This window comes from Lutzomyia longipalpis, chromosome 2 (assembly GCF_024334085.1).
Source record: "Lutzomyia longipalpis isolate SR_M1_2022 chromosome 2, ASM2433408v1".
In the NCBI taxonomy this organism is placed as follows: Eukaryota; Metazoa; Arthropoda; class Insecta; order Diptera; family Psychodidae; genus Lutzomyia; species Lutzomyia longipalpis.
Window position 1 is genome coordinate 19,400,952 of NC_074708.1, and position 11,974 is coordinate 19,412,925.

The following is an 11,974-nucleotide window of genomic DNA, read 5'->3' on the forward strand; positions in this document are numbered from 1 at the left end:
ATCAAAAACTTTTAAAAGGTAAGAAAACTCACAAATTAAAAGTGAAACTTATAATCTATTTTCCACCACAATAATACAGTTTTAATTAGCAGAATGCGTATCAATGTTATTCATACAAATAATTTATTTACACCAACCAGGTAACAAAGACCTGACAAAAAGTCCAGAAAGTTATTCTCATGAATTTTCAAATAAAATTTGGATGAGTCACAGTAGAATTTACGAGACAAAGGCTCGTAACATTTGATCATGAGAAAGTATTTGAGTTTAAGTGAATTAGGAAGCAATTAAAAATAAAAATAGGAAAAACATTTGATTAATTGCAAATTCTTCATTATTGCAGTCCGATATGAGATTTAACTAAAATTTTGTGACAAAACTTATATAAGTAAATTAAAAAAAATGTTCGGTAATTAAAAGAAAATAAATAAATAGTTACAGTTTATGGGATTTCATCGAACATTAAGGTTTGATACCAAAATTATGAAATTAGTTCTTCCAAGATTCGACAACACATGTGGTTCTGAATATTAAAGAAATAGTTCCATATAAATAGAACAATTTCTAACACATGTGATATGAATTTAGTAAAATTATATTAGCGGCTAAAGTTTCTGGATGAGTCAGACTCACTTGATTTTATGCTGTTCTTCACATAGGCACCTTAAGATTTTCATTATACTACTTTTATACAAATTCATTTAGATGTGAATCCAGAATTCATATTAAAGTGAATAAATTTTGCTTTTCTTATAAAAGGGTGCTCAAGACAGCGTGAACAAAATATGGTCCTTGTTAATATTATCTCTACTTTAATATAAAAAAAAAGTAGGGGAGAGCGGGGTTAAAAAAGTCACTTAAGGGTTTAGAAAAAGCTCAAAATATCATATTTCCCAAATGGATAAAGCGAAATGTTTAGCTCATTTCTTTAGGAAATTTACTGCCCTACAACTCTTTCTCAGATCATTTTGTTCTATCTAGCTAGGAAATATGATATTTTAGGCTTTTTCCAAACCCTTAAGTGACTTTATTAGCCCCGCCCTCCCCTATGTATAATATATACCTACTGAAGTTATGTCTTTTGATGAAAGAATAATTGGTATATTTCACCGACAATACTAAAAAAAAAGATGAAGATTTTTGTTATTTTGGATATGTAATTAATTTTAATTTGATTTGTCTTCTCTTTGGAGGTTTACAGATGAACAGAACATAAGTTTTTGATTTGTACATAAACATAATGACTGTGTATATATATGTATGTACATATTGGTAGAAGAAGGAATCTAATTACATTTCTTCTATCCCCTTAATTGGTCTGGTATACGTCTTCTTTTCCATACGCCAATTCTCAAATGGTGGGGTTTTTTGTATGCCACACAGATAGTCCCCTAAAAGCACTATAAATGTGAGTCCGGAGCAAGCGCACAAAATACTTTATTTTCTTATTTTTTATTTTTATTACTATTTTTTTTTATTTCTTGTTGATAGTGTTGATGATACTCAATGATTGTCAATGACAATGAGGCACAGAGTGGTTGCACAATTATGCGTTTATGTTTAAAAGAATATTATGTTAAATGATGTATACTATATACTTAATTATTAGAACTTTATTATTTATATAATAAAATACCAGCATAAGCTAATCAATCTTGTTATATATCAAAGCCATTGAGAAGTAACGAATTTATCAGGGTTGGACTTTATATACATAAATTACACAAGTAATTTATTCTTTTTCGGATCCAAAAACTTGCATCAAAAGTGCCTTTAGTTTCGCTACGATAAGCTATTCATTTAGCAGCAAGGGTTCCTAAAGGTTCACTAGAAGGACTTTTCGTGGAATGCATTGTTACGATTGTATTATATACATACATATATGTACATATATCTACAATATAGAGGGAATTGGTGAGTGACTTGCGCCACTGGCTGTGACTCCCCAGTCTGCCCATCTTTCTGCACATATTTAACTGTGTTTGTGAACATGGCTCTTCTGGCTGCCAGCAACATAAGTTCGATAAACACCGACCGTTCAACCAAAGTTCAGTCGCTGTTGGTTGCTCGTGGATATCGTTACTCCTTGTCTGAATTGCGCGAAACACGGTATTATAAAGCTGGTGAGAGTCAGAAAGAGAGAAAAGCATTGAATCCAAGAGTCTGCAATAGAGAAATTTTTTCTTTGAAGAAAATCTTGCAAACGGTACATACAGTCAGTAGAACAGTGAGTGATTTTCAAAAAGAAGTAGATGAATAATTAATAAAAAAATTTAGTGGACAGAAAGAGAGGGAAAAATAAAGAATCATAAGCGCGCAAACGTGTTGAGAAAAAATTGTGCTATTCGCAGCTTTAAAATATTTATTGTGAAATTTGAAGACGTGTCCCATTTGAGTATTTCGACTCCATGTGAAAATTGAATTTTAAGAAAGTTGAATAAGAGAATTAGATCAAGGTGTGGACAAATTTTACGTTTATCTTCTTTCACACAGAATTCAGAGTTTTGTAAATTAAAAAAAAAACACTATCTTATGTGATGTGGTAAATACAGATTATTTTTGTATCACAGAATAACAAGTTATATATCTGCATTATGACCATATATACCATCATACATAGATATATGTATGCATTGTACATACTCATACTGATAAATTATTTTCGCATTCATTCAGGAAATAAAAAGAGAAAAGAAAACATTTCATTTTGTATGAGAAAAAAATATAGAATGAACGCCAAAGAATTTTGATGTTTAAGCTAAAAGTGAATGAATTATAGCGGAAAGTTTCAAGCATTTCGTCGAGTTTTCATCTCACATATGATTCTATTCTTGCCTGTTTTCTTATGTTGTTGCTAAGATATTTAAAGTAAAAAAATACAAATCTGTCTCTAATAAAAATTTGTAGAACCTACATTAAAAATTTTGTGACAAAGGAATATTGAATTTTCAAAGGTATCATACACAAAAGTTTATTGCCCAAAAATGTTTTTATGTGAAAATTTTTACTGTGATGTACTACTAGATAGTTTTATATACAAATATATGGATATGTACATGCATATATATACTTGTACATGCCTACTTATTTTGTGCAAATAACAACTTAACGTAACTGAACAGTATATTTTTTTTACAATCTTTCATTTGGATAATCGGTGTGGTGACTCTTGTAATTTTTTTGCCATTTCAACATACATAATTTGACAACTACTGTTTCCTTCACGTTATTTCTTAACCGTTCTATCTGTCTTTTATTTTTCATCATAAATTTCGTACTTTCAGTTGAGTCATTCACTAGGCAACAATAGTATATAATCTCTGTCGTATCTACAATTTTTTGTGTATGAGCAAATTTCGATATATTCGATAAGAGTCTGATGATTTTAGTGAAAAAATAAAATTGTAATCTTTCTCATTCATTTGGAATTTATTGTACATAAATTTATAATATTCATACAATATGTACGTACTGTACATATGCACATTTTATATCATAGATAGGTACCCATTTTATCAGTTGATAATATGAGATATAATTATATACCTTTATGTACATATTTACTATTTTATAGATACTGTTTAGATAAGTTTGCATTAAAATAGTAGATAATACTGGTAGTGTATGTACAAACATCTCTCGCGTGTTGATTGATTTGAATTACTTGGACCATTTTCCTAAATTGTAAGGGTAGTCTATGTCATCATTTTTTCAAGTATTGTTAAATCCCTCCAAAAATGTTCAATTGTCATTCAGCAAATCCACGAGTATTTCTTCATTCATTTAATTAAATGTGTGCTGAAGCAATTTATTTTTTTTATGAATTTCTGTTTGCTTCAACAATGGCCTACATTGTGCATTTGGGGGATTGTAGGGAAAAAGCAGTATATTGTAAAAATGTTGTAATTTTCTTTTCACTCAAGTTATTTTTATCAGATTTTCTTTTTCTTTTAAATGCAAACACACTTTATATACAATGTGCGTAATGTTGAAGTAAATAAATACTTCACGCCCGTATTTATTATAATTTATCTATTTATTCCATGTCCAATTTTTAAAAACTTTTCGTATAGTTTTTTTTTACTGTAAAAGCTTTATTTCATAAGTATACATATGTACCATTTTTCTTTAAACTGTTACATTCAAATAAATTATTCTTACATCAGTTTAAAAAATAAAAGTTTTTGGTTTTGTATAGGCGCGAATAAATATTTTTTAACTTTCTGTAGTCTATTTGTTTTTCTTAGAAATTACATAATTGTTTATGTTAAGTTTAAAATATCAATGTGAATGACGAATGTCCGACTAAATGTGCTAACTCTGCTGTTTCTGCAGAGCGTGAAAAATCATCCTCTTCCTCTTTCTTTCTGATACATGCTATATAATATTTGATATATGTGTACATATGTGATACTAATAAATTTAAACTACATTATGTATGATATATAAATTTTCCTAAATGTGTAGGTAACAATAATTTCTCCTCATGAGGATATAATAATAATAAGCATTGACATTCAGTGCTTCTTCACGTATTTAATAGTTTTGAAGAATTTGCGTGGGGTCGAACGGGAGGATTTCTCGTTGTGTTAATTTTCGAATTTTCCTTTCTTTTGCCAACAACAAAAGACATTTTATTGAAACTAACACGTTCCCACGCATTTAAAAAAATAATAGCAAACCATATGATATGTATATTATGTATTGTTTCATATAAGTATATTTTAGTTTGCTATTGCTCTTTTCCTTCTGCATAAAACCACATATAGAAGCGGATATACGGTAAATGACCATATAGTGTCTCATATCAATGGTTTTCACTCCAATTTGCGAGCTATATGTCACTACCAAGTCTATTCTAGAATCACTGAAGTCTTTGTTCGAATTTAACATTGTAAATTATGTAAATTACAATAATAAAAATATTCTTAACTCATTTAGATGGGATATTTTTATTTGAATGCATTTTCTCGTGATTTTTTGTATGGACTAATTAAAGGTATTTGAAAAAAAAAAAAAAGAATTTAGCTGTAACGCATCAATACATTATGATTTTAAGACTGGTATGATGGCACATCCTAAATGGCAGGGGACTTTTCGGTTTACTCACGCGGTTATCTTTTACCATTTTTAAACCATATAGCTATATACGTAGAGCGAATGAATTTTGTGGCGGCATGGAGTAAATAAAACCAATAGCGTCCGAACAAATGGTGGTAATAATACTGCATACAGTATCACAGCTAATACATTAGCGGGCGATTAGTCGGTATCAAACGAAAAGAAGAATTTATAATGATACAACTTTATAGAATTTAATCATTGAGGCGTGAGATGTATGTTAAATATAAATCGAAAATCATAAGCAGATTTTTAAATAACAAATTATTTATGGTTTTTTTCTCTTACTCATCCCAAAAAATATGGGAATTAAATTCTCTGATGAAAAAGAATTATTTTTAAAAATTACACAGAATTCTCTTGGCAAAGAATTTTCGGTTGAAGCTTAAGAATCTTCCGGCTAAAATTAATCTCCTATTTTTACCAAAATACATAATGTTTCATGAGTTCGAAAAGAGATGGTAAAAAATCTTCTTAATGGATGAATTAGCTATAGTAGTAGTGGTAGTGTTTTAGAGAATAATCTTCTCGGACAATTACTCATTTGATATTCTTGCCATCTATGTAAAAAATTATTGACAATATGAGAACAATGTTTTTTTTTTACAACATGGTGGTATATGTTGGTCATACACGAAAAAAACAATAAATTTCTTACAAGAACGATTTCCTTTGTTGATCTCGTTTTCTAGAAATTCAGATATGTCTTTTAACACAAATTTTAATAGATAAAAAATTATATTTATTATTTTGCAAAACTATGTACTAGAATATGTATGTTGCTGATATTTTATAGAAGCCTAAAGATTTATATCAAAAATTCAGTCACACACTTTCTCTATTTGTATGGTTCCTTATATCTATGGCAACAATTGTTTAGATTTGCAAATGTGGTACTCATACGGTGCGTGAGAATTGGGAATTTTCAACATCGGGTCTCCATAACAAAATTATTATTTACTCGACTATTATATATAGAGTTTTACATGCCTCATACACATATGCGTGACTTTATATTTGTCGAGTTTGGTATAAACTGATTGACAAAGTAAAGCTACATATATTCTCTTTCATTTTAGCTTTGTAAATTGATTACTCTTATCATTATTTATTTCAGGTGAAAGATGATTGGATAATAGATATGTTCAAGTAGAATTTAGTTAAAGAGGGCATGAGGTGAAGGTAGAACAAGTCAAATGAATCAATAGCAATGTTATTTTTTATTAAACAGTTGATTCCTTGTTAATAGAAAACACAAGTTTTACTATTACAAGTATTACTTGATACCCATCACTGTATTTAATTTATTAAACATCATTACTTTTTAAATCTTCATAAAAATTAATACGTGCATACCACAAGAACAATGTAATAAGACTTTTTTCTTTCCCTTTCAGAATTATCCTGTGATAGACCATCAACAGAGTAGAGAAAAACAGTGATATTACAACTAGCGAGAGCCATCACATAAAACATGCAGTGTGGTGTTGTAGAATCAATGAATAATGACTGTGAACGTTCACCAAATCGAACGGGGTTGAGGGTGAATTTCAGCGACAAGGGAGAAGTGAAAGAGCGTCGAGAAAAGTTCCTAACAGCAAAATATGGGTCACATCAAATGAGTTTGATTAGAAAACGACTAGCAGTCGAAATGTGGCTCTTCGATGAATTACAAAAGCTGTTTGATCCATCGGTAATCTATATATATTATTTTGCTTTTCTTGTGAATCATACGTTTTAGGGGTCATATCTCGTGTGATAATAAACATAATAGCACCATTGTTGTCCAGTAATATTGCCAATATGGGAGTATTTTATTGTTATAAATACGTTCATTTTTGTTGTAAAAAACTCCCAAATTATTATTGGTGGATCACATGTTTTTTATTATATAAAATGAACCTCATTTTCACTTTTAAGGGTCAAGAAAAGATCATTAATACCTACCTATTGATTTTTCTTAATAATGCCTCAAACATTTGATTTTAAAATTAAAAGAATATGATTTATATTTATTGTGATTTATGATGGTGACAAATATTTTTGCGTTTTCTTTTATTAAGCACAAAAAAAGAGAATTTATCAGTTTTCTTTTCAATCAATGAAATGGGACCTAAAAGTCAAGAGATTAGTTTATTGCTTTGCTATTTTGTGAGTTATTCTCAGAAACTGCTCAATATTGTGAACTCAATTCGAAAGCTCACGCACATTTGTGATTTCTGCTAATTCACATGGTATATAGAAAAAATGATAAGGTATAAAAATACTCATATTGATAAAAAATTTTTCGGAAAATAAGTTTCTGTTAATGAATGAAAAAATGTTTTCTTGGGATGACCTTCCAAGGAAATTGTGACTTTTAATTTCAAAAAATGTTTACTATACAAAAAGAAATACAATTGTATTTAATAAGAAAAATTATAACTTAAATATTAGATAGGTATGAATTAAAAAGTACTTATGTTTGTAACTAATGTCCTAATTTTAAAGATGAATAGATCTACTTTTTCAATTTAGATAATCACTCCTTGATTAAACTCTTCGTACTATGTTTTATTATACCTGAATGCTTAAAATGAATTTATAAAAAGACGATAATTTTAATAACCACCTACATATTCATTATATCATTTTTACGCGTGAATGATTATGATTAATTCTCATTATATCGTAAATTTTCAACTAATTATATTATTTTTCCATTTTAAAACACAGGAGACTGTAATTGATGTGGACATTGATGAAATCTTGGATATGGACACAGATGACATTCGAAGAACTCATCTTATTGTGAGTAAATTAGCTTTATGTTCTATATCTATAATTTTCTTTTTCATTTCCACAATAAAGGTTTCAAATTATAAAACCTCAATCCATAAATTCAAAATCATTATCATCACATAAAATTTTAGTGTAACTTTAAACATTATATTGTTCAATTTATATTAATGAAACTACATAATTTATATATAGAACATGTTGTGGGATATGGTGTATATAATGAAGTTAAAAATTCTAATTAATTTATAAATATTAAAGCAGATGGTAAATTACAAATACCTACCATTAAAATTAGGTCTAAAGCATCATGTAAAAGATGCTTGTTAGATATACATGATTCGAATATTTTAATGTTTTCCTAAATATTACTTTTAATTCATATCCAGAATAAAAAAAAAACAAAAGCATTGATCGGTTTCCAATTCATTCTATTGTTTTAATTTAATTTTATATACCTATATATTTTTTTTACAATATAATTGAATAATAATAATATAGTTGAAAATGCAAAATTGTTACTATTCTTTTTAAACTAGCGTATTTTGGAATATTTTCAAAGGAATTTTCTTCTAAAAACTATATTTATTCCATTTCAGACACTGCTGTCGGAGTGTAAGAGGCCCCAATCAGATATATCGGTAAGAATTTGTGAATTTTTTTTTATTGAATCATTCTCATCTAATATTTGTTTTTTTTTTTGTATTTCAGAAATTTATAAGTGATTTATTAGATCGTGCCAAAACTCTTTGAACAATCCAATTTGCAATATAAAATCATTTTGCTGTAATAACTTTATTTTGCTTTCTTTTATTCTTTATATAAAGAAGCGAACAAAGCGTATTATCGAGCCAGCAGTCCATCATATAAACTGTTCTTTTACATTACATAAAGAAGTGTAGTTAAATAATTTTATAATTATATTATATTATATAAAACCCACCATCACCATCCACTTTTGTATAATCATCAATGTTTAAAAAAGAATGTCATTTTAAGAAAATGGATGGAAATAATGAAAAATGACTACAAAAATTAGATGTTTTTTATAAACAAATATCGCAATTGAAGTAGATTTTATGAATATTTTGTCGAAAAAATTTCTTAAATAGGAAGTTTTTGTCAAAATGCAATGAAAGATTGTTTTAAATTGTGAATGGCTCATCACTGCCCCATTCAATCGTATTGCTCACAAGTCCTTAAATCAGTTTGTCCATTTACTATTAACAAAAAAATAATTGGAAATAACACAAAATGTAGTTCTTATATAAATCTGCAACGAATCCTTATTATATCAAATATTTAGCAAAAACATTGATTTTGTTAGGATTCTATAGAAATGCTAAATGGAAGAAAATCAAGAAATGTCTTGGTTTATGGTAAAAATCTCAGTTTTTTTCTGTGTGAATTATATAAGACACGAAAGAAAATTTTCTTAATAGGGTTTAATTTTATAAATATATTTAAAAAAAAAAAAACAAAATAGAAAAATCGTGATGATAATAAAATACAAAGCTTTCGATATTATCTTAATTTTTTGGCATTTTGCGCAAAATAAAATTATGCCCATGCTAAAATGCATAAAAATGCGAATGAATAAAGAAATTTTTTAAACAAATCTTCATAAACCGAAAATATTTTATAATATATAATTAGTATAATAACCAGGAACGAAAGTGTCAGAAAAATTAAAATTTTAGCTGACGATGAACTTTTTACGAAAAATTAGTAATTCTTTATGTGCTTAAAATTAATTGCGCTAAGCGTACACATAGGTACTATACAACATATAAGAAAATTTCAGTGACATAGATATAAAAGTACCCCTACCTAATTATTATTCGTAAATAAATTAAATTTAGGTTTATCAAAAAATACCAGTTTTATGTAAATATTTAAATAAGAAATATTTTAAGATTATTAATTATAGAACAATATCAGCATGAAAACGAATATCAGTGCATTTGCAAATTCATCAAAATATTGTACTTTTGAAGCTGTGTGTGATGCATCGTTGCAAAAGTAATAATAAAAACATAAATGTATGTACGTACAATTTTTATTTCTGACTTTAAAGCGTTTAGTTTAATTCTGCAGGTATTTTTTTCCATAATCTACATTAATCAATAAACATGTTTGTACGTTAAAATGTAAATTAATAAAAGAATTGCAAATTAGAGTGTTTTTGAATTATTTTTAGTTATAGATAAACCGGCAGAACGTTGAGTATGAAAGGTGAGTATATTTTTATTTAATTTATCATTTTTCAAGTTTTTTCAAGTTGATAGTTTAGTAAAGCGAGTGAATTCCGTTGATTTTTTTAAAACTGTTTTATCATAAATCTAGTATGCGATGTAAAAAAAAATCTTACATGAATTAGTAAACTGTCAAAAAAATAAAACTTAACGAAAAAACATTTATTCTGATATTTTACCGATTTATTTGGAATTTTTCATAAGCATATTTTAGTTTAAACTTAAGAGTTTTCTGTTTGAGGTGCTGAGGAATTATCGTTGTTTGTAGGTTTATTCTGCAATAGGTAGTTGGCAAGGAAATTAACTGGATCCGGAGGGCGTTCTTTGGCTAATGTTTGCAAGCCTTTTAGTAAAATAGGAGCTACAGTTTGATCTATATACTGACGAGTCGGTAGAGATTTAAGATCTCTTACGGGCTTCTTCTGTGGTTCTGGTGGCTTTTCCATCACGATTAAACTGTTGATACAAAATGTATAATAAAAAAGAAATTATAAAAATTATCGCTTGAATTGGAAATATGAATTATATTCCTTTTATTCATATAATAAATGAAATATATTTTTCGGCTTTTTTACCTTCTTACTAATAAGTAATTATATGTTGTTTTTCTTTTCTTTTATTGAGTAAATTTTTATTAATTCAGTAATTTTATTAAATATATAGTAAAATAACAAAATGCACCTTCAAGAGATATTTTCGTCAAGCACTTTCGTTAAGTTATGAATGACAATTGTCAAATGACAGAGTCCTATAAAAATTAGCTTGACGAAAGCTTTTTGAAAATAACAAACAAACCATAATATTATCCATGGAATTAGTAGATTTTTCTGCAGAATTCGTAAAGAATTATATGAAATATTTTGATAGACAATTTTTTTCTAACCTCATCTTTTTCCCAACATCAAACATCAACAAACAAGTTAAATTTTATCAATTTTATAAAATATTTTAGCTGTGATTTTTTCAGACACAGTTTTTTTTTTAATTTTCTGCCTTTGAGACAGGAGGTACAACATGGAAACAAGCTCAGAAAGTTCCGTGGGGAAGGAGTACAGCGAAGAAGTGCAAAATGATCGAAATAAAAGAACAATCGAATGCAAATTTTGTAATTCCCTAATTTTACAACCTTTAAGTGCTTCCTTTATAACTAATCAGGTAAAGTATAATATTATAGTTTTTTTAATATGTAAGTTAATAATTTTATTTTATATAAAATACCTTTACCTTGTAGTTTTCACTCCCTCTGATGAAGCAGGCAAATGGTTCCTCACCAGATGAAGTAGTTGCCGAGGAATTAGCTGACTTTTGGAAAGTGGACGATATGTTAACATTTGAGAACATTGGATTCTCTCACACCGTAAAGGAAATTAAATATTTGGTTTGTGCTGATTGTGAGATGGGTCCTGTGGGTTACCATGACATTCCCAGCAAAAAGTCTTACGTGGCTCTATCTCGAGTGAAACACGTATAAAAATAAATTCTGCATAAAATTGTGTATTTTTGTATGTAAAGTGTACATCAAACTGATAAAATTCCTAAATTAATTTTTTATTTTGGAATTCCGACTTTTATTAAATCTTTTTTCTCTTTGATTTGATGTCCGGAAAGTCCTTTGAGGTAGAGTCTATATGGTTGGAGGAAATATTACGGACAAAGCGTATCCGACGAAAATGGGACAAACAGAAAATATAGGAAAAAGTCAGTTATAACGTTGATAGATGTTGAAAAGTGAGGACAATTGCAAAAAAGTTTATGAAAAATCCAGAAGGCCCTCCAACATATCGTGGAGCGAAGCCTATACGCGATCCACCAATTTTGAT

At 28.0% G+C, this 11,974-nt stretch overlaps 4 protein-coding genes across 8 annotated transcripts in view; 3 read left to right on the top strand and 1 right to left on the bottom strand.

Moving 5' to 3' along the window:
• The window catches only part of LOC129789442 (uncharacterized), an 885,568-nt gene that overhangs the window by 643,114 nt on the left and 230,480 nt on the right, over window positions 1-11,974 (top strand). The window lies entirely within an intron of this gene.
• The window catches only part of LOC129789347 (uncharacterized), a 69,046-nt gene that overhangs the window by 4,936 nt on the left and 52,136 nt on the right, over window positions 1-11,974 (bottom strand). The window lies entirely within an intron of this gene.
• LOC129789486 (protein phosphatase 1 regulatory subunit 14B) lies at window positions 2,010-10,076 on the top strand. Of its 5 annotated transcripts, none has more exons than XM_055826320.1 (5): window positions 2,010-2,123; window positions 6,519-6,814; window positions 7,837-7,911; window positions 8,499-8,540; window positions 8,611-10,076. In XM_055826320.1, exons 2-5 carry the CDS (start codon window positions 6,596-6,598, stop codon window positions 8,650-8,652), a joined length of 378 nt encoding a protein of 125 aa, XP_055682295.1. In that variant the 5' UTR covers window positions 2,010-2,123; window positions 6,519-6,595; the 3' UTR covers window positions 8,653-10,076. The 5 variants fall into 5 exon arrangements, with proteins under 5 accessions (XP_055682295.1, XP_055682292.1, XP_055682290.1 ...); XM_055826317.1 differs by having other exon boundaries at window positions 2,049-2,542; XM_055826315.1 differs by having other exon boundaries at window positions 2,049-2,456.
• LOC129789485 (guanine nucleotide exchange factor MSS4 homolog) lies at window positions 11,060-11,713 on the top strand. The gene is made up of 2 exons (XM_055826314.1): window positions 11,060-11,309; window positions 11,386-11,713. Exons 1-2 carry the CDS (start codon window positions 11,169-11,171, stop codon window positions 11,623-11,625), a joined length of 381 nt encoding a protein of 126 aa, XP_055682289.1. The 5' UTR covers window positions 11,060-11,168; the 3' UTR covers window positions 11,626-11,713.